This window comes from Sorex fumeus, unplaced genomic scaffold (assembly GCF_029834395.1).
Source record: "Sorex fumeus unplaced genomic scaffold, SorFum_2.1 ptg000034l, whole genome shotgun sequence".
Taxonomy (NCBI): domain Eukaryota; kingdom Metazoa; phylum Chordata; class Mammalia; order Eulipotyphla; family Soricidae; genus Sorex; species Sorex fumeus.
In genome coordinates, this window is record NW_026606091.1 from 23,107,501 (window position 1) to 23,130,691 (window position 23,191).

A 23,191-nucleotide genomic window follows, 5' to 3' on the forward strand; every position below is an offset into this window, starting at 1 on the left:
CCTCCTAACTTGGAGGTAAAGACTCAGATCCACCCATTCTCAGCAGGCAGGAACCCCACCCAGGCTGCCTGAAAGGGCACATCTGAGCACTAGGAATGGCCTAACATCTCTAGGCCAAGCACCCCGAGCGTCTTAGAACACAAACCACTGGTGGTCCCCAGCACACTGCCAGGTGTGGCCCCAAAGATACCAGTACCCATACTATTGCTCCCCCAAGAAACCTTGCCACTGGGCTGAATGGAGAGGCCCCCCACTCCCGCCCAAGACTCCTAGGCATGGCTGGAGAGGCCCCTGTGTGAAAACTAAACAAAACACAAATACCAAGTTTCCCTGGGTCAGCCCTCGACTCAAAGTCCTTTTCCTGTTTTGTCAGGCTGGCAGTGTCCCAAAACACCAATGACAGCTCTGTGGTTTCGGGACATCAAAGACAAGAGGACCCTACACGCTCAACAGGAAGAAACTTCGAAAGGAAAAGTTTTCAGGCTTATTTAGACACGTCCTGTCACGGGCCAAGGTATCACTGAAGGCCCGGCCCGGGCCCCTCCTCACGCCCCGGGACCCACATGACCGGCAGGAAGGTGCCTGACCTCACAGTGTGTTGGTCGCACAGGTCTGCTGTGACCCTGCCCTGTCCCTCAGGCGGCCTCCCCGTTAACCCAGGCGCCATGCCAAATGATTCCTGGCACATTCCCAGACCTTCAGTGTCCCTCAAGGAGGAGGACTCAGTCCCAGTGAGGTGGTTTCAGCGCTGAGAGGAGTTCAAGGACCCCTCTCAGGCAGGGCCTGGGAGACCATATGTGGCTCCAGGGTGGCTCCAGACAGGAATTCCTGGAAACCAGAAGGAAAGGGTCTCACTTCCAGACCTGGAGCCAGCCGTCGGGGGGGGGGGGGGGGCAAAGGAGGGGCAGGCAGACTGCATGTGTCTTCGTCTGCTGGGCGAGCTCGTGCCCTGCTCCTGGAAAGAACATCTTAGGGCTCCTAGGGCTCTCTGGTTCAGTCCCTGGTACCACCAGGCAGCTGGCATCAGGTCCTACTGCTACACAGAGTCCTGGCAGTGCTGGGAGTGGCACCCAAGCACTGCTGGACATGGCTCCCAAATCAAAATAAATTTAAAAATCTGAGAGGGGCTAGAAAGATAGTACAGTCGTAGGTACAGTCTTGCAGGTAGTCGACCTGGGTTCTCACCCTGGCAATACACAGTCTCTCCCAGCCCAGCCAGGAGTGAGCTCTGAGCACAGAATAAGCAGTGGGTGTGGCCCAAAAAACAAAACAGTAAATAAAAAGAGCCACATCTCAGTCAACAGAACTAGGTTCAGTAGGTGGTGTCATCCAGCGCCAAGGTCCTTAAACCCCAGACTTCCAGGATCTGGAGGCTCAGGAAACAAGAGGGGGGTGGGGGGTGGGGAGGGTTCCTGGGAAAGTTGCTTCCTGGGGCCTCACTCCCGGAGTCCTCTGAATTTCTGCCGCCTTGATGCCAAGAGCCTGGCCCTCCACCCCTGCCCCAGGTGCTTCCTGCATCTAGTTTCCTTTTTAATCAGAATTCTAGAAACATCCCTCATTCAGCAGCCAGCAATATAAATCTGCCAAGACTCAAGCCAACCCATCACTTCCAATGAATGGGCCACTACTTTAAGCAAGATTGGTTTCATAGCCCGGGCCTTTTCAAAAAGTGCACACCCTTTGTTTCCATTTTCATAAAGCTCTCCTATGCAAATAATCCCTAAAGGGCAGAAAGCTTTATGCATGAGCCTCCCCACACCACCAAGGCAAAATTAAACCTGTGCATGCTTGTGCATACATTGAGTTCAACAACCCAGGTCAGTAACAGTGGAATTAAAAAAGTAATGGCATGTTCAGCTGATAAAATTATATCATCTTGTGATTTTTAAATATATAAAAATCAAACTTTTGGGGGGGAGGGAACACACCTGGCAATGTTCAGGGCTTACTCCTGGGCTCTGTACTCAGGGATCACACCTGGTGTGGCTCAGGGAACCATACGGGGTATCAGGGATTGAACCCAGGTTAGTCACAAGCAAGGCAAGTGCCCTAACTGCTGTACTATTGCTCTGGCAAACTTTTAAGAGAATCTTAAATCTAAAATGCTGATCATTCCCCCTGAACGACACCACCAGGTGTGGCCTTGAATGCCAGCTTCAGTCCTAGAGGCCAGAGTGGTCTGGGTAATCCCTGGTTCATAGGGTCCTCACACTCCAGTCCAGCTGGCAGAGTAATTTAAGAGAAGTTGGGGGAAGGGGCATCATCGTAGGGCCTCTGAAAACCCCTTGGGAAGACATATAGCACCCTCTGCACAAAAATGCTGGTCACTGAGCTTGTGTGCAGGTATCTATGAGTGGTGTGTGTGTGTGTGTGTGTGTGTGGTATTGGTCACTATGCTTGTGGGGCAGGGGATGGGAGTCAGGTTGCATGAACACAGCTGTGTTAATGTTTATGGTTTTGACGTATGCAGCTACTAACCTTACCACCAACAAAGTGAACAAGAGCCTCCATCACTTCCATCACTTCCTTGTGTGACTTCTCGTCCTCCACTTTCTTCTTTCAATTTTTTTTTGGGGGGGAGGGGGGAAATAGTAAGGTTTACTGGAAAGTACAAGGGAAAGGAAATTCCCCGGCTGGAGAGGAACTTAGCATTGGACTAAGTTCCCTTCCTCCCTCTGTCCCTGCTCAGACCCTGTTATCTATCTTACACACATTTATCTGTATGCGAGGATGTCAACCTCTCTTTTAAACAAGCACCAGTTATTTCATTCATTTCATCATCCTGTTATTCGTCAATTGCCTCGAGCAGGCCCCAGTAACGTCTCTTTCATCCTAGCCCTGAGGTTATATTCACGGCTCTTTAGGAGAATGAGACCCATCATTGTTACTGGTATTTGGCATATTTGGTACGCCATGCCACGGGGAGTTTGCCAGACTCTGCCCTGTGGGCAGGCTACATTCGATAGCCTGCAAGTTTGTCCAAAGTAGGAATGAGATAATAAGATGTCATAAAAACAAGTTCTGATAAGATGGCCCCCCTCCCCCCGCGTGGTTCCGGGATCTGGATTTTATAGTCTCTGAGTCTTGGCACCAGTAAAAAAAAAAAAAAAAAAAAAAGAGGATATATGAAATGCATTTCTTCCAGGCCCCATTTCTTAAACTGTGGGTGTTGATTCCCAATGAGTGTGTGTGTGTTGGGGGGGGGGGGGGGGAGGGTCACAAGTAATTTAGCAATTCTCTGAAAATAGAATGCCCAGAGGTGAATTTGAAATGCATCATGTTCCTGTATCTGAAAGACTTCTGGGAGTGTTTGCCCACACTGCATTTCTTGGGAGAAGAGGGGTGGTGTCGGCTAGAGTTCAAGAAGCCAGCTGGAGAGACAGTAGAGTGAGCTGACTTGCATATGGCTGACCCTGGTTTGATCCCCAGGTGATCGTTCTAGAAGTGGTCCCTGATCATAGAGCCAGGAGTAAACCCTGAGCACAGTGGAGTGTGATCCATTTTTTTTTTAAAAGAAGCAACAGCAGCAGCAGCACTGCAGTGGGGCCAGTGTTCCTGCCATCAACAGAGCTGACTGCCAATCACCGAAACAGGCTCCAATGGGTGAGGCCCGGCTAACACCTTACTGTCCTGGACAAGGCCCAGCCCTCAACCAGGCCATAAAGACTATTAGGAATTTTTAAGAGCTCTCCAGGGAATTCAAGAAAAAAAAAAAAGTAAGTTTGAGAATCTCTGTACTCAGTGAAGAGGAATCAAAGTGTGCTTTTTCTTCCTCTTTTTTTTTTAATTCTTCCTCCTTTAACTTCTTTTTTTAAAATAGGTGACTTCATTTTGGGTTGGAAGCCTGTAGTGCTCAGTGCTTACTCCTTCCTGGGTGCTCGTGAATCACTCCTGGTAGTGCTCCATTCCCTGCAACCCAAGCACCACCTGACCTGATCCTACTGTCTCCCCTACCCTTAACTTTCCAAATCACTTTCAAAGAGTGGACATCACTTTTTACCAAAAGGAGGAGATCTCCCACCCAGAACAAAACCAGAAAAGGCAAGCTTTCGGGGCAAGCAAATCAATCCTCCTCCACTCCCCACAATGCACAATACTCTGGGCAGGCAGCAAGGGGGCTGGAGACGCAGCTCCCGAGCACTGCCAGGCCAGCCAGAATCACTAGGGTCTCTGCCAGCGTCCCTGAGCTTCATCTGTGTGGGGAGAGGGTGGGCAGAGGCCAACCTGGAGATGTGTAACCTGAAACTTGGAGCATGTGACTCAGCCCCTCTGCCTTCTAAGGACAAATCACTCCAGGCCACATGGACCCAGAACCAGTTTCAAGCCAAAGCCAGGGATGACCCTGAAGCGTCCAGGACACCTTGCCACCTGGAGACTCAGAAACTTGTGGAACAGAACCCACAGATCTCCCCCCAAGGGCCCATCAATCACAGATACTGTTGTGGTCCCTAAAACCCTGAACCCAAGAAAGAGGCTGGGGCAGTTTGATGGAGGTCACTGAATCCAATCTGACCTTCACAGGGACCCCACTGCCCAGAGAGCGTGTGGGCCAATGTCAGAGCCTAACAGAAAAGTGCCCGGGCCTCAAAGGACTCCAGAAACGGAGCACAGACCCTGTCCTAGGACAACAGGATCACTGCTTAATGGGTGAAGAAAAAGTGAAATTAGGGCTGGAGCGATAGCTGGTAGCGAGCTCTCCTTGCACTCACCCGACTGGGGTTTGATCCCTGGCACCTCATATAGTCTCCCAAGCCCTGCCAGGAGTAATCCTGGAGCAGAGAGCCAAGAATAAGTCCTGCACACTGCCAGGTGTTACCCAAAACAAAAAAAAAAAATTAAAGAACAAACTGGGATTGGGCCCAGAGTGATAGTACAAGGGGTAGGGTGCTTACCTTGCAGAAGTAAATTTCTAATCTCCCACTAGGCACAGGCAGGAAATAGGATCACAGGAGATCACAAGATTGCAGGAGGCCTTGGGTAAATAGGCCATGGAGAAATCAGCTGGGCTGGCAACCGCAGACTGGGCAGGCCCTTTCTCACACACAGAGTTCAGCAGAGCCTTAGAAGTCTCAAAGGTGCCCTCAAAGAATGTGTGCTCAGCACATCTGGGGCTTGGAACTGTCCTGGCATTGACTGTCATTCCCAACCAACAATCAGTCAAACCTCCCACCTGTCTGACCCACCCTACTCTCTGCTCCTAGCCAAAACCTTTTCTTAAAGCCAGTCACAGGTGGACAGCCAGGGCCTGCTACAGGAAGCAGTGAGTTAAAATTTAAGCAGCAGAGTGAATACATCACTTCAGAAATTGAAAGAGAATTTTCATACAACCAAGTAAAATCAGGACTAGATGGGCAGAGAAATAGCTTAGGTTTAAAGCATTTCTCTTGCACATAGTCATTGGCCGATCAATCCCCCAGTTACTGTATATGGTCCCTGAGCTCCACCACAAGTGACTCCCCAAGCTGGGGAGAAGTCCTGCACACTTCTGAGTATGGCCCCAAATCAAAGAAACAAACAAACAAAAAAACCCAAAGAGATAGGACTGGAGAATTTTGATATCCATTTTGAGTTTCTGAATACAAAAAGGAAAAGAGAAAGTAAAGGAGCAAGGCCGAACTTCAACAGGGTTTTGTCCCACTAGCAGGCAGCTCAGGTGTAGCCACATTGTCAGAAAGGCCACCCTGGGGCTGAAGCAATTGCACAGCAGGGAAGGCATTTGCCTTGCACGCGGCTGACCAGGGTTCGATCCCCAACATCCCATCTGGTCCCCTGAGCACTGCCAGGAGTAATTCCTGAGTGCAGAGCCAGGAGTAACCCCTGAGCATAGCTGGGTGTGACCCAAAAAGAAAAAAAAAGCCACCCTGAGGCATCAACTGGGCCATACAGGCACAGAAGTACAGGGGCTAGAAAATAGTAGAACTGAATCCCAACTCCCTGCTATTCCCTGGTCCTGTGTCTAAAGCAAGACTGAGGGTCAGAGTACTGGAGAGTTTCATTCTGGGTGTTCAAAACCGCAGTCTGGGTCCATGGACTTCTGCTTCCCATGCCCCAAAGACCGTTCGCCTGGCTCATTCTGGGATATAATGTACGGGAGGTTCCCGTTTGCCACAAGGCTAGGAAGGGACAGGACAGGTGGCAGAAAGCAAGACAGAATTGCAGGCTACGTGCCTATCTCAGACTGTTAACATAAGGATGTATGTCTGGGACAATAAATTCCTTCCTGCACGGAAGAGCACAAATCAAAATTGGTTTAAAGGACCAGGAAGGAAGAACAAGGTAGGACTTCATCAGTAACAGCGCTTGACCTGCATGTTGTGAGATCCTGGTTTGCATCCTCAGTGACTGTGCCACAATACATAGAAATAAAAAATAAAATGAGGGTGGAGTTCATGCCCAATTCAATCAGCTAATCAGTGGGTGAATAAATACCAGTACTCCTACAAAAATGAAATAAAATGAGGGGGCCAGAGAAACAGTACACTGTGGGAAGAGCACTTGCCTTGCACACGGCCGACCTGACTTCGATCCCTGGCACCCCAGATGGTCTCCCCTGAGCCCTGCCAGGAATGATCCCTGAGTGCAGAGCCAGGAGTAAGCTCTGAACACCACTGGGTATAGCCCCAAATCCCCACCACCACCACTCCCCCACCCTATCCCATAAAAGGAAAAACTGTTTGCGGCAGTATCAAAAGCTCAGAAATCCATGGGGCACATAGAATGCCTCCAGGAATCATTCCCCATGAGAGAAGAGAGAGAGAGAGAGAGAGAGAGAGAGAGAGAGAGAGAGAGAGAGAGAGCGAGAGCGAGCCCCTTCCTGAGTGTACACCAGGACTGTGGTCCTCAGAATTGGCTGGGTCCTGGGCCACTGCCTATGTACACATGTGTGCTGGGAGGCAGGGGAGGAGAGATGAGGGAGTAAGACCTGATTTCTCAGAGCCCAGCTGGGTATGTGGAGAGGAGGTCCTGGCTGCAATTCTGCACAAAGGCTGGGGGGAATCAGCACTTGAAATCAGCTTTCCCTGGGTCCTGGCTCCCTGTGGCAGCTATCTGCTGGCCCAGAGGCCTATGGCTCTCTCCACTTTCCATCAGACCCGTGTTCTTTTGCATAAAGGAAGAGGACCTCCTCCCACCAAGCCCAGTCAAGGCAAGAGGGGCTTAAAGAGCCTGTGACTTCCCATGGTTCCCTCCCATGCCCTTGGGAGGAGGCTGCGCCCACCCACAGCCCCTGTGCTCAGTCCTCAAACCAGAACCAGTTCAACCTGAGGGACTGCCTGGCCCCCACCGGGCCCCTCTCTGGCCTCACCTCACAGTGCCAGTGCCAGTCGGGTTGGCTGAGTTGCTGCCAACTCAGGGAAAAACATTCCAGGAAAAGAAACACAATGTGGGGCCCACTGAACCTCCCAGGCTGCTGCCCCCATCACAGGCCAACAGCCACGTGGCCAGAAAAAAAGGGGAGCCTCACTGCCCGCTGCAGAGTGGAGGCAGGCGGCCAAGGGTCCAGGCTGGAGGTGAGGCCACCGGAGCTAAAGCACAAAGGGTAGGATTCTTGCTGCGCATGAGGCTGACGCTGCGTGGATTGCTGCCATCCTGTCTGGTTCCCGTGAGCACTGCCAGGAGTGATTTCTGAACAAAGTGTCAGTGTAAACTCCTAAGTACCACCAGATGTGCCCCCTAATCCTAACCCTAACCCCACCATCCCCCCCCTCCACTGCTCCCCACTCCCCCCAAAAAGGAAAGGCTGTATGTAAGGCTCAGGGAGAACCTCAGGGAACACAGGAATGGCCCAAAGAGGCTCCTGATGACCCTGCATTCCCAGCCCAGGGAAGCGGAGGGCAGGACCCAGGAGGGGCCCAACACACAATACTACAGAGCACACAGTCAGGATCTACCGCCAAGACCACACAAGCCTCTGGCAGCCCATGGTAGGTTCCAGTGGGTTGCCCATCACCAGCTAGAGGTCAGGCTGCCCCGTGGAAGTGCCCACCTGCTCTCCATGACCTGGAGGTCCCAGCCTGAATCAAGAGCAGCGGGTAGAGACCCCCTGGACAGCAGAGGACAGAGCCGAGTCTCAGAAAGGAACTGCAAGAAGTGAAAAGGTTGCAGCTTCCCACCCCCCTGGAGACTTTCTCCCACCAACCCTAAAAATCACTGGCAAGGTGCTAGGCTCGACACCTGCCCAGCAGAACAGATGGGGTGGATGCCCCCAAGCACAGGCTCCCAGAGAGACTTTCAGCTCTCTCCCAGGGGCGGGGGGGGGGGCGGTGGGAGGGTCATCCTGGCCAGAAACTTCCCTGGGGAGCCAGCTCCCAACCACTCAAACCCGAGAGTACCACTGAGATCAAGAAAACCTCTCTGGGGCTGGAGCGATAGCACAGCAGGTAGGGTGGTTGCCTTGCATGCGGCCGACCCAGCTTCGACTCCCAGCATCCCATATGGTCCCCCGAGCACCACCAGAAGTAATTCCTGAGTGCAGAGCCAGGAGTAACCTCTGTGCATTGCCGGGTGTGACCTGAAAAGCAAAACAGAAAAGAAAAAAAAGAGAAAACCTCTCTGCCCTCACTTTCTGTGGTTGGCTCCTGGACACCATGGTCCCAAGCACGTCCCAGACAGGGAGAGGTGACCCGCCCCCCCAGCCCTGGGCCACACAAAGCCCAAGTTTTCACCCTCCCAAACCCCTTCAGGCAGCTCAAAAAGCCAGAGAACAGAGTGTTAGCAACACAGCTAACAAAACAAAAACCAAAAGGGCCCTTGTTTTGTTCTCATCCCTAACAACTCCCTAGACCTGACAGGGACACTTTCTCATTAATTTCTCCCTCGTTTAGCTGAACACCTAGGCAACAACTGGAAGCAAGAGGACAAGATCCACACTCGCAGCTGTCTCTGGAGGCCTCCCTTTTGCCCCTCTCACAAGCACTTTCCCTGCCTGTCGGGGGAAAGCAATTTCAAGGCCAGTGCCGAGATGATGATGACTGAGCACGCTCCAAGTTGCCACGTACTCAACACGATCTCATTTAGTCCTAAAAATAACCCTGTGAGCTTTGCCCCACTGTTTTTGTTTTTGTTTTGTTTTGTTTGTTGGTACCAAGGGTCTCAGACACATTCTCCACAAGCCTGAGGTCCCACCCAGAACAGTTCTGCCCAGACAGCTCCTCGTTTTCCAGGACTGGTTGGCTTCCCACGCTAACCAGCGTGTCCAGAGGAACTCCAGTTTCTGCTGCAGAAAAAGCCTCCCTGATGACCACAATCCATGTCTGACCGATTCCAAGAGCTTCCTCCCAGACTTGATAGGAAAAGGCTGGAGTGGTTCTGGGAGACATTGTGCAAGAACCCTGGAGGGAGTCCCTGTGCCAGGGTTCGGAGAAAAAAAAAAACTAGCCAGTTCCTAATGGCACAATGCCTCACTGCCAGCTTGCCAGGGCCCCCCAGAACATTCTCTAAGCCTTGGCAGCTAGCTAGACATGAGCAGCCACCTGTCTGGTGATTTGGGGAGCAACCTGTGGCCCCCTTGGAACCAAGTACTTGTTGGTTACAATTTAAGGATAGGTCTGGGAGGCAGGGGCGGGTGGGGTGGGGTGTTTAGCCTCCTGCAGACATAAGTAATGCAAACCCACCCCAATCTCTCTGTCTGCTCAGAAACAGACCAGATACTGGAAGCCCTGTTCACACCATCTGGGCAAAGAACGTGCACATAGCATAAGAACACACATACACACACCATACACCTTCACACACGCATGTAAACACCCTTACACCGCAGAAGGCCCATGCGCACTGACGACTTTTGGGGAACCTCACAGGGCAGGAAGCTGGGGAGGACGGCCCTAGGGCAACAGCAGGAACTGAACGCAGTAGCAACAATTTACCCTCATTAAAGTCTACTCTTGTTAACATTGTATCAGCTCATCTTCCAAAACCATTGGGAAATAGGCGCCAATTCTTCCCACTTAACAGGTGTGAAACTGGAGGATTACCAAGAAGTCACTTGCCCAGAGAAGTTCAAAAGAAAATTTCACCGTTTTCAGGAGCGGCAAGGTGACGCAGGACGGGCTTGGATAGGGACCTAAGATAGTGACGAAGTGGAGAGGTGCGACGGGAGGGGGGGTTTAGGGGGAGAGAAGATGGGGGGGGGTGGGCGGACATCAATAAGGCCATCAAGCTCGTTCCCTTTGAGGTCCCTAAGCCACAGGTCAGCCGGAGTAAAGGCGGCTCCCCAGCCCTCGGCACAATCGCAAAAACTTTTTTGCAGCTTGGGCCAGAGCAGGGAAGTTGTCCAAGGCCTCCGGTTCCGAGGCCAAAGGGGCCTGCGACTTCCCCTCACCCTCACCGGCCCCTGCCCCGCCTTCCAACACGAAACCCAAGGACTCAACTCCTCTCCCGACCGACCCCTCCCCACCCAGTCGTGTCCGAACCGCTTAGGACCGCTCGGATCGGGAAAGGGAAGGCGAAGGGCACGAGCGTCCCGGGAACCGTGTCAGGGAAAGTCAGCGGGGAGACCCGGGGCTTGGACCCGCCTCGTCTCCCCGGTCCTTACCGAGCAGCGGGGACTCCGGCGGGCAGGCGGGTAGCGATCGCGCCGTGCTGGGGGGCGCGGGCGCGGTAGTCGAGTTGCGGGCGGGCCCGGGGCTGGACTCCCCGGGCGGGCGCGGCGGGGAGGAGACGCCCAGAGGCAGCGGCGGCGCGGCCCCGCGCGCGCGGAGCCCCTCGGTGGGCGGCCCCGGCGCCCCGTCATCGTCCGGGTCTCCGTCCAGCGGGGCGCGCGCCCCCACCAACTGCGGCAGGCGGCGCAGGTCGCTGCCCGTCAGGTAGTAGACCAGGGTGACGCCGAGGTGCAGCGCGCACAGGGCCACGAGCAGGCGGCAGGCCCGCTGCAGGGACGCGCCCGGCATCGCGGCGCTGCCGTTCAGGAGCTGCTCGCGGAGCTTCATCTTCCCGCCGCCGCTTTAAGAGGGGGGTGGGCTACAGCCGGAGGGCGGCCCGCCCGCGGGCCGCCGGCCAGACCCTACCCGACACTGCAGCCGCGGGGAGGGCGGGCAGCAGAGCGAGTGCGGGCGCAGGCTGGCGGGCAGCAAAAAGTCCACCGGGCCCGGCAGCCCAGCGAGAAGGGAGCCCCGGGCGCGGGCGGGGGCGGGGGGTGGAGACGGAGCTGCCGGCCGGGGCGGGGCCCCGAGCGAGGTTTTCTTGGAGGGGCGGAGTGGGCGGGGTCCGGGGGGCCCGCGGGTTCGGGCCGTGGGCGGGGCCGATATGGGGCGGGGCCTCCTCTGAGGGCGGGGCCGATATGGGGCGTGGCCCAGACGGAGAGGCGGGGCCTAGGCGGGGACGGGGCCAAGACCGGGGAGCGGTGGGTTGCGGGCGGAGGGGGCGGGGGCGGAGTTGGAGCTAGTCCGCAGCGGAGGGTTCGGGAGGGCGCGGGTGGTGGATGCCTGGGGAGGAGCTGCCGGCCGGGTCGGGGTATTTTTGGATGAGCGAAGTGGGCGGAACCCGAGGGGCGCGGGATGGGCGGCGGGGCCGTGGGGCGGGGCCCAGCGTGGGAGGCGGGGCCTATGTGGGGCGTGGCCTTGCGGGGCGTGGTTTGGGGGCGGGGTCTCTGGGCGGGAGGCTGCAAGGGGGGCGGAGCAGGGGCTGGGAGGCTGCCGGGGAGCCCCTCGCTGAGAATTGGGGATGGCTCGGCCCGGGGGAGGGGGAGGGGGAGGGCTTCCCCGCACTTTGGCCCCGAGGCTCCGGCCTTCCAGGGATGCGGGCCCAGGGACTCGGGAGACTTGGGAGAAGTGCGCCCCCTCCCCCCACCTCCGCCGGCCGGGCACTGCCTCGGCGCGGCCCCCTAGAGGCGCCGCTCACTTCCTGGGGAGCTTACGGGCTACACCGGCGCCCTCCCGGGCGGGGCGCGCGGGGTCCTCCGGGGGACCACAGAGGAGCCGCCGGCGCGTCCGGGGGGGCTGGAGGCCAGGGGGCCGCCGCTGCAGTCCCGGGACGGCGTGGGGTTCGGTTGCCCCGGACACGGGGCTTGACGAGCGGCGCGCGCGCGCTGGCCCGGCCGTGGGGCAGGAGGGGTTCGCTGGGGCGTTAGGGGCCCGTTGGCCGCGGGGCCGGACTCTTCTACCCCCAGGGGGGCGCGCGCGCACGCGGGAAAAGAAGGGCCTCGAGGAGTTTCCCCCGCAGCCCCTACGCAGGCGCTTCCCGGGGACCCCTCCCCTCGATGCCTTTGGAGGGGAGGGTGCCTGGAGAAATGCCTCCTCGGGGCACACACACCCCGCCACCCACTGAGCTCTTGGTGGAAGTCGAGGGCGAGCCTCCGAAACTCCTCGGCTGGCCGGCGTTCAGGAGAGAGGCTGCTTGTATTTATTTATCTACAATCCAATTTATATGGCCCGCGCGCGCGTAGACCCCGCCACCCCGTGGAGTAACCGCGGCCCCCCTTGGCAGAGTTCAAGACTTCGCAAGACTCGGGAAGCGCCAAGATCCCACTGTCGGGAGTGGGAGAGGCAGAGGCAGAATTCCGGCTCCAAAACTTTTTTTTCCCCCTCTGCTCTTTGCTTGGCCCCCGTGGCTGTGCGAGTCAGGGCGAGAGGCTGCGTGAGCCAAGTTGCTTTGCTTCAGATTTGACGTTGGAGAGAGCCAAGGATTCCCAGGCTCTCAGAAGGACTCTGGGAGGGGGGTGGAGGGGGTGTGGTGCGGCAGGGGGACCCTAATAGCTGTGCTCCTTGGAGCATTCGCTATACAGCCGTTCCCACGCAGGCCCACCCCGCCTCTCTCCTCTCTGTCGCACAGCCATATACACCTTGACATTCCCGTGTCCATTTCACAGAGGTGAAAACTGAGGCTTGGGATTTGGACCTTGGTTGAGGTGGTACAGAACCTGCTTCATTCACCTGGTTTCCTGGCTTTTCTGGTCTTCCTTGCTTCACTGGCAACTCCTGTCTTCTCCGTGGCCTCATTCTCCTTTCCTTCTCTGCTCACTTCATGGGCACGACTGATTTTTATCTGCCTGCCTATGACTGCCAAGCGCCTGTGTTCCCAGGCGGGCCAGATGTCTGTCCTCTGCAGGAGCCAGTTGTAATGACTGTATGCTGATGGGGGGGGGGGAAATTATATTTTGGTCTCCAACCCTGACCTCCAGACTCCTAATCAACTTCCAAGCATTTCAAACCCCGCACATCCTGTCTTCCACTACCCACTCCACTGCCGTTCCAAAGAGAAAGGCACCATTGTTTATCCCATTCCCCAGACCTCAGTGGTTCTCCATGTGTCTCTCTTAGTCTCCATTGCTGATTCCAAGGCCTGGGCAAGTCTCCTCAGCAACACTTTCAAATCCTCAGAACCCACCATTCCTTAAGCTGCTCTAACCATCTTGCCACCATACTCTTGTTCTGAGTTCTGTGGCAGCCTCCTAACTAACCGGTCACTGGGCTGACCAGTTTTCCTCCATACCCCTTCCCCAGGTTATTCTTCATACCAGATCCAAGGAGATCTTTGTAAGCATACGAGAGATCACGCGATTCAATTCAGAACAAAATCCGAATCTGTATAAATCAGCCTAATCTGGTTTAGATCTCTTCCTCCCCCATAATTGTTCTTTCAGGGTTGCCCTACTGTATTTCAGTGTGTAATCATTGCCACTGCATAATTGTGTGACACCCACTTTTAAGTAATATTGGCACCTTATCTTAAAAAAAATAGAACTTCATAATGGTCGAGCCCTACTTTTTGGCAAAAGAAATAAGTGGGGCTTGTTCTTCTAGCCTGTGTTCTTCCTTGAACAAGTATCTTGCTTGCTTGCCTACTTGGTCTTTCAAACTCATGTTCTCGCTTTGACACATACTCCTTTTCTTCTCTCCCCCTCCATTTTTCTAAATAAATTTCATTCAAGAAAAATTATCTTGCTTCTCTCCCTCTCTCTCTCTCTCACACACACACACCACAAAATCTACAACTATGCACTGAAATATCACAACCTCTAAGTGTTCCCAGTATCTTTACATTTTCTATTCAGTTGGTATCTTTGTATTTGCTGTTCACTTAGCCTGAGTTGCTGTTCTCCCAAGTTTCACTGTTTTTTCAAAGCTTACTTTAGGAGAGAGATCTCAGACCACCCTGTGGAGGTTAATCCCTCAACCAAATCTCTCTTCATAGAAGCGATCAGTACCCAAGGTTTTACCTTGACTGTCTCTCTCCCTTATTAGAAGACCAGCTTTGTGAGCACGGGTACATTCACTATTATTCACTACTACATCCTGAAAAACTAGAACTGAACCTGCACGTTGCTAACACTGAATAAACATTTGTTAAAATATGTGTGAATGAATGCTTAGAACCACTTTGATGATGTAAGAAGGGGAAAATAAAGGGTTTATAGTTGGTTTTGAACATGAAAGACAAGAATTTTTTTCACCCAGGGATAGGGGGCTCAAAGAGCTGGAGCACATCCTTTGCATGCTGGAGGCCTGGGTTCAATCCCCAGTATTTCCTGGTCCCCCAAGCATCCATGAGAGTGACCCTGGAGCACCAGCAGGAGTGACCCAAAAAAACAACAAACTTGTTTACCAAGGGGTTGGCGAGGGGGCAACTGACCCCAGCAGCCTGAGTCTAGTTAGAAAATGAGTCAGCCTAAGGTTACACTGACCTGCCCTAGAAGAAGAGGAGAGGTCTAATGTGCGATTCATAACTTACTCTTAGGCTGTTAACTACAAAACCACAAGACCCCCTAACTTTCTTGCTGTGAACTTCCCTTGCTGTAACCATGATTGTAACTCCTTATCTTCATGATGTTGTTGCTGTTCTGTAGCCCCAACATAATTGCAGTACCCGATACGATGAGGTAAGTGCACCCCCACAATGTTAACACATAATACTGAGCATGAATCAGAGGGAGAGTTTGCAGAAATGCCCCATAAAATGCTTGTAAGACCACTGCTCTCGGCTGATGCGCTGACAACTTTGCTGTCTGGACTCGGCCCACTGGTGAGCTAGACCTCCTTGTCTTGGTGTGCTTGATGAAGCAAACTTCCGGTTTAACAGAGGGAAGTAGGTATGTCATTCACATGTCCCTAGATTAGCCAGAAAGCTGGTCTGAGAGGAGGTCAGGGCTCATAAGCCTGTCCCAGGCCTCTCTCCACAGCCAGGAATTGAAGAAACGGGACAACAGTTGCCTACTGTCGTCCTGTGCATGACACCAGTATCCCCATCAGGATGCCGATGAAACACATGATCCAACTTGAGGGCCACCAACTGATCTTTGAGACAGACAGACAGACCTAGTGCAACCTTTCTGAGATCTCTTCACCCTCAGCTTTGTCAAGTAAAAAAAAAAAATCCATACATCGGAGCACAGAGGGGTGGGGTGGGGGAGTGAGGGAGGGAGGTGGAAAGACTCGAAGTGGGTAAGGCACCGGTTGAGTTGACCCAGGTTTCGTCTCTGACACCACAAGCCCCACCTGGAGTAAGCTCTGGCTGCAGCCTCTTGGAGACCAAAAACCAAAAATATTCATCCTAGCAGCAGATACTTTGGAGGAAGAAGCTGGCCAAAGTGGAGCCTGGATTTAATGGTGTTCCCCCTCATGCTCAACCCCCTCCCCTGTCGACCCCCAGGCCCTCTGTTTCTCCCTGAAGTCTGGCTTCAACTGCTGAATGGAACTTCTTCAGCCCTCCCATTGTGCCCTCAGCTGTACATGAAAATATACATTTCTGTTTCACCCCACTTGATCAAAAAGGCCGTGTCGGCCGCGTGCAAGGCAAACGCCTTACCCGCTGTGCTATCGCTCCAGTGTAAGTTCCAAAGCCAATACCAGGTAGGTTTTTGTTATGAAACTGGCAAGCTACCCATTACATATTCAATATGCCAAACCCGGTAACAAGTCTCACAATGTTAGTGGGCCCGCTCGAGCAAATCGATGAATAACGGGAGGACCGTGACGATTATGAAACTGCCATACACATTCCCACTTCCTGGAGCCAATTTTCATTTCGATTATCTATTACCAGGATTAACCATAGATTCCCTTGCCAAAATCCAACCTCTATCTGTAAAGTGATTACAGTGTCACCCAGCTCGTTTATTTGCCTTTTACTTGTCAGTATTTATGCTACAAAGACAAATAGTTTAATAGGTATTCTATCACTGCAAAGCTATAAAAAAGGGTACTATCTGATTCCTTACATTAAAAGCTTGCCAACTCCTGTTATTCACGAAACTACCCTACAGCCTGGAATGTAGCTCGGTGGTTGAACATTAGCCTTGGATATGTGAGACTGGATCCCTAGAACTGCAAGAAACCAGTAAACAAACTATGCAGGGGGCAGATGATTGACACAGTTGCTTAGAGTACTTGCCTTGGAAATGTGCGATTGCAAGTTCAAGTTCTCAGTTTCCCGTACACTGAGCACTGTACTGGCCAGTCCGCTGTTCAATCCTGGCAGCTCTGCTGTCTGTTATCCAAGGAACTACTGGGGCATGCTGCAGCCAGGTTCATGTAGGCGCCACAAAGAAGGATCTGAATGCCCCTTCTCAGGACTGCAACTGAAAAATAAGCATAATAGGTCCAACCCTGGTTCAATTCCTGGCTCTGGTTATGGTCCCCCAAACCTCACCAGGAGCAGAGCCAGAAGTATGTCCTGAGCATCGCTCGGTGCCCCCCCCCCCCAAATGTAAAGATGGTGCTTGACTTACATCCCTCCAACATGGATTCAAATCCTTGGTACCAAATCTAGTCTTCTGAGCACCTCCAGGGGCCCCTCCTGAGCAGTCAGAGCCAGAACTTGCCCCTGAGCACTGTCAGATGAGACCCAAACAACTCCCTCCCTGCCAAAAAAAGAATCTGTGACTACCTTTAACCCATCACAACACAAATACACTTCAGAATTCTGTTCCTGTCCTGCTTTATTCTGAGCAGCCAGTGAGCCTTCTTCCTTCAGCTACAGTGAGGTTGACTTCAGCCTCTCACCCCTTCAACCTCAAGGCACACAAAACGCCTCAGGCGCTGAGTCTGCACCCACAGAGGAATCATCTGCTCTTGGAAGTAACTGTATCCAGGTCAACTTTTACCCACCATCTTCTGGGATGTGTTCTTTGTTCTCCAATGCTTCTTGCTCTGAGTCTACAGAGGACCACAGCGCCCAGTGAAGTGTTGTTGGCTTTGTATCTGAATGCCTCTTGGAATAGTCCATCCATCTTCGTTATTGCTGTGATAATGCTAGATAGCCACTAACCACTAAGCCTCAGAGCCATTAGACAATGAAACTTTCATTTCTCACATGTCCGGCAACTGGCCAAGGAAGCTCTGCTTTAAGGTTGTTCACATCTGCAGGCGGGCCTGGGAAGGCTGCAGCAAGGACTCCCTTCTTACGTGTCTCACAGGAAGAGGGATCGAGGATCGTGCCTGGGAATTGTGCTACAGATCAATTCATCATTGGCAGTGTTCTCCCACTTCAGGTCCTTCCCTCCCCACCCTGCCCCATGGACTTGGCCAGACTTCAGCTTTAGAGAAAATTTAGAAGAACACTTAACTTACTTATACTCTTTGGAGAACACCCCTCCCTCGACCCACGAAGATACATGTACATACATAGATACATACAGATACACACAGATATATATATATATACACACATATATATATATATCCACACATACACATAACCACATGCACAGAGATACAAAGGTATGTGAACATATATATACACATATATACATACATATGCTCACATACAGACAGATACATGTATATACACACATATAAACACATACTCACAGATACACACACACACACACACACACACACACTGTACCCTTTAAGACATGTACACATGTCTCTGCTGACAGGGAACCATTGTAGAGGAAGGCAGCTCCCCTGGATATGATTGACCCAAGAAGTAAGCCCTTTCACTCAAAGCCCACCCGTACCACTGGTGTCAGCTCTGTTCCCTGGAGCCACAAAATAAACCAAATTCTTTCCCACTAGGTGGCCTTTCAGTTACTTGAAGAGATCAGTCAAGCGCCCTCTCCCAACTCAAAAATCATTTCTCTCTCAGCTGCCCTATCATCTCTCCTGTTCTCATGCTGGCGGAGCCTTTCTTCACCAGAATCTAGTCTAACTAATTACTTCAAAAAAAAATCATGCCCAAAACTATATGCAACACCTCAGCTGGGCTTCAAGCAAAGAGAGAGAGAGAGAAAGAGAGAGAGACAGAGACAGAGACAGAGACAGAGTGAGAAAGCATCCTGCCATACTGTCAAATCATGTATCATAGGAGCTGGAGTGATAACACAGCAGATAGGGCATTTGCCTTGCGCACGGCAGACCCAGGTTCGGTTCCCAGCATCCCATATAGTTCTCAGAGCACCGCCAGGAGTAATTCCTGAGTGCATGAGCCAGGAGTAACCCCTGTGCATCACGGGGTATGACCCAAAAAGAAAAAAAAATCATACATCATAGTGAAAGTAGAAACTAATGCCAATAAGTTTTTGGTATCCATAGTAAACTAATAAGACAGCTAAAGACTGATCCTGAAACAGTAGTCACACCCTGAAAGTTGACTTGAAGCCATTATATACCGTCATTGTACCAGTCAGGGTCTTTGACTGCAAAACAGTCACATGCCAACCTCCAGAGTCAGGTACCACTCAGCACTGCTCCACTCCAGGCTGCTGCAGCTTGAATACTTCCTATGCTGCCCCGCCCTTAACATTATCTCCTGGAGAATCCAAGCCTGTGGTGTGAGAGACAGGGCTCAACTCAACAGGACTTGAGCTGAGCTGCCAGGAAGTCAAAAGGAGAAACTTTCTCTTTTCACTCTCAGGCTAGAGTCAGGTCACCAGGACCTTCCAAATAAAATAGAGGTTTGCACAGATATAGCCAGAAAAGTTTCCTCTGTTTATTTATTAGCAGCTTTGTTTTCCTTTTAATTATTCTCTCATCCTACTCATATTTTCCATTTTATCCATAAGAATATCATGACAGGGGCTGGAGATATAGCTCAACTGTAAAACACTTGCTTTGCATGTGTGAGACCATGAGTTCAATACCCTGAGGGGGTGGGGGTGGGGTGGAGGGAGGGAGGGAGGGAGAGAGAGGGGGAGAGGGAGAAAGGGAGGCAAGGAGGGAGAGAGGGAGAGAGAGAGAGGAAGAAAGGGAGAAAGGGAGGGAGAGGGAGGAGAGAGAGAGAGATTGAAGACCCAATTAGCTAATAAACAGACTGCCAAGTACAGCTCTGTGATCTATCATTTCAGGGCTCTGTCAAAGGAAATGTGGTTGTCCTTGTCCTGACTTGTTCTGAGAAGTCTCCACTTCCTTTGTAGCTTTAAAAAGCTCTTCTGCCTGGGAGAGTAGTTTGCAGAATTAACTTGTCCTCTCTCCTTGGTGGCAGGTGTTTGCTCACTCTTGGCAAGAGGCAGCTCTGTCCTGAGTGAGGGGCTCATGGCAGGGCCTAAGCTCATCACTGGCTCCTCCATGCTTGGGGACTCATATCTGGCCAGTCAGTGCATTGATTACCTCTGACTACAGTGACTGACTCAGTCTCTACAGTCAGACTCAAGACTCAAAGTAAAAAGAAGCAAAGGCTCCCAGATCCCCCTGGACTACTGCCTCCAATGTTGAGAAAGACATTCTTCCTTTCCTTCGTGCCAGACAGGAGTTTGGTTCATCCTCTGGGACTCCTGTTACAAACAGCCAGAGAATTGGTGGCTCCAAACCACAAAACTTCATTCTCTCATAGCTGGGAAAGCTAGAAGGACAGGAATCAGGATGTCAGTGGGTCACGCTCCTTCTTAAGGCACTAGGGAAGAGACAATTGTTCCTTCCAGCAGCCTTTGCAGCCTTTGGCTTCATCCCTCAATCTCCGCATGATCTTTTTTCTGGGCCTTTCTCTTCTGTCAAGGTTCTCCTTTCCCTCTTCCCATTTTTGTTGGTGGGGATGGGGGGGCTTCCCAAGTGGTGCACAAGGGCTCGGAGGAGGGGGGCACTCCTGGCAATCCTCAGCCAATTGAGGCCTTCAGCTGATACCAGAGCCCAAGGATAAAGAGCTTCTCAGGTCCTATGGTGCCCCAGGAGGTTGTAGCTGACAGTGCTGGGGGCCATGTGCTGCCAGGGTTCAAATTCAGGTCAGGTGTGTGTAAGGCATGTCCCCTAACTCCTGTACTCTCCCTGGCCCGCTCTTCTCCTTTTCTTAGGACACCGGTCATGGATTTAGGGTCTTTCCTAATTTGGTATAATCCAAATGCCAAACTACCTTAATATAACTGCCTTAACTAGTTATAGCTACAGAGACCTTCTTTCCAAATAAGGTCTATTCTGAGGTTTGCACACAGCTCAACCCCTCACAGCTATGCAGTGGAAAGTTCAGCTCTCTGCCTGAGAATGCACCCAGGAGCCAAGGGGCTGTGCCCAGAGAGTAGACATCACCGACACCCCCTCTATCAATGAGTTATATGAACTGGCAAGTCCCCTCTCCCTACTTTTCTTTCTTCCTAAAGTTAGTTTGAAGGAACAGAGAGAAACTGATGAGCCCTCTCCCTTCTGCAAAATTGGAAAGGCACTTGTACATAACTGATGTTCAGAACTTCTTCCTACAGCACCCCAAAAATCTGAATGAGGGTCAGAGACGGAGCCCAAAAGGTTGGAGAGCAGGCTTTACAGGTTGGGAGCCCCGGGTTTGACAGAACCGGAGCAGTGCCCACCACCCCCACTACCACCCGTCATGGCCCCCAAAGAAAGACCAGGGGACCAGGGATGGAGGATTTTAAAGTTCTCTTAGTCCTTGAGATTTACTTCCAGGAAATGAACTTTGACTGCCTAGATGATCTCTTACAATGTCTTTCACCAGGATTCCTTTCTTTTAATCTTCATTATAGGAAACTTCAAAAATCATACAGTATTGAGTAACAAGAATAGTATAATAAGCGTCCGTGTTTCCATCATCCCATCTTTGCTTCCTCTGTACCCAACCATCCCCAAATGCCCTCCACCTCCCACAGGATTATTTTAAAACTAAGCTCAGATATCACGTAATTAGTTAATCCTCTTCAAACACCATCTGAGTTTGAAAATCTCCCCCCCCCACACACACCCCATTACTCCCTTGGAAGAGCTCTGTCTCTTGCAAGATAAAAGAAGTATTTTACACTTAGAAAGTATAAGGCTGACACTTGCTGAAGACTTTGTGCCCTTAGAATTCTCAGTCTTGAGATGGTACAGTGGATAGGGCACTTACCTTGCGTGGCATGCGACTGACCCAGGTTCGATCCCCAGAATCGCATATGATCCCCCAAGCCCTGCCAGGAGTGTGATTCCCTCACAGCCAGGAGTGAGCTCTGAGTCCAGAACAAAAACAAACAAGAATTCTCAGTCTACTAGGAGGGATAAGAACACTCTCCAAGGGACAGCCGTTTGATCCTTTGAGTCCTGCCAAGAGTGATCCCTGAGTATACAGCCAAAAGTAAGCCCTGAGCACTGCCAAGTGTGCCCCCAACTGTGCCGCGCGTGCACACACACGCACACACACGCACACAAACACACACACACAGACACAGACACACACACACACACACAAAGAAGTAGAGCACTTGCTTTACCTGTGGCCCAGGGTTCTATCCCCAGCGTTAAAAAAAAAAAGTTGTTGGGGCTAGAGCAGTAGCACAGCGGGTAGGGCATTAGCCTTGCACACTGCTGATCTGAGTTTGATTCCCAGCAACCCATATGGTCCCCTGAGCACCGCCAGGAGTAATTCCTGAGCGCAGAGCCAGGAGTAAACCCTGTGCATTGCCGGGTGTGACCCAAAAAGCAAAAAAAAAAAAAAAAAAAAAGTTGTGTGTTGGGGGGCGGGGGTGCAAAGTGAAAGTACCATCGAACCAAACGCTCAGTGAACCTTGAAAGAAACATTGTAGTATGGGCCGGAGAGATAGGACAGCAGGGAGTGTGTTTGCCTTGCAAGCGGCTGACCCCACTTCAATCCTTCAATCCCCTTGCACCCCCCCTCAAAGGACTGGCATATGGGAGGAACTGCTGTGTGGTCCCCTGGCCACGGCTGGAGTGACCCCAAGCAATAGTGAGTGTACAAGACCCCTCAAAAAAAAAAAGAGAAAATAGGTGTTTTTTTATTTGTAGGAAGAGAAAGCACTCATATCAACTTCCAATTCCAGGAAACCTATATGCTGATTAGGGAAAGTATTTAGTCAGCTCAGCGTGATTCATTTTTCTAAAACTTAGCCCTTCTGGGACATGGCCACTGTAGTCAGTCATGTTTATGGCCCTGGCCTCTGTCCTCCAGTCTCAGCTGTTTGGACCAGGAGTATTTGCTTTCTTTTGTTCTTACTTTCAGCCACAAGCCAGTGGTGCTTGAGGGAATCGTGCAGTGCCAGGATTTGAATTTGGGGCTCTCACATGAAAAGTCTGTGCTCTGGGTCTTTGAGCCATCTCCCCAGAGCACAGGAGAGAATAATTTTTACATAGCCTGGACCCATCAAATAGTGTCTTCTGAGCATTTGGATTTCAGATCCAAGACAAGTCAGTCTGTCCCAGGGTGTGGCTGGAATTGAAATTATGTAAATATTCCATGTTCTGCCAATACACAGAGAAGCCAAGAAAGTTGAAAAAATGAAGCAAACCACAAAGAGACATGCGCGGACTTGGGCATGAAAACTGAGCACTGTCTGCGCGCCTGAAGCTTCCCGCCCCATGCACATCCCAAGGAGAAGTATTCCTGCCTGCAGAGTGGCAGACTGCTCCCAGATCCCAGCCCGTCACCAACTCTGGGAATCTTCGCAGGGTGGCAGCAGTGAATTCCAGAACTTCAGAACCAAAAGGCCTGGGCCAGAGTGTAGAAGGTGCTCATTTTGTGTGCAGCTGATCCCAGTTCAATTCCTTGAACTTCCTTTGAGCACTGCCAGGAGTGATCCCTGAGCAGAGTCAGGAGTGATCCCTGAGCACTGCCAGGTGTGGCTGCCTCCCCATCAAAAGGCCTGACAGAGTCTCGAAATAAGTCGAGGGAGGAGGGTAACACTCTGGAAGAGGTCTGAGCGTGTCTCCTAGGCAGACGGGTGGAGAGGCTTTCCTGGCAGAGGTGAAGTTTCAGAAAGGAGAAACTTCCTCTCTCTTGGCAGGGTGGGCTGGCCAGGCCTCTGGCTTCCTTCCTTTGAGATCACCAGGCTCCTATTGCAGCTTGGCTGCCTCTTCTTGCTTGGGAATTTCCTCCTCCCCTTCTTTTA

At 52.0% G+C, this 23,191-nt stretch overlaps 1 protein-coding gene across 1 annotated transcript in view; it reads right to left on the reverse strand.

The window, feature by feature from the left end:
- B4GALT1 (beta-1,4-galactosyltransferase 1) overlaps window positions 1-11,065 on the reverse strand; it is a 67,223-nt gene extending 56,158 nt beyond the window's left edge. The window contains exon 1 of the mRNA XM_056117174.1: window positions 10,532-11,065. Within this exon, the coding sequence (XP_055973149.1) occupies window positions 10,532-10,925 (394 nt within the window). The 5' untranslated portion in view covers window positions 10,926-11,065. The remainder of the gene's footprint in view (window positions 1-10,531) is intronic.
- Window positions 11,066-23,191: the final 12,126 nt, after the last annotated feature.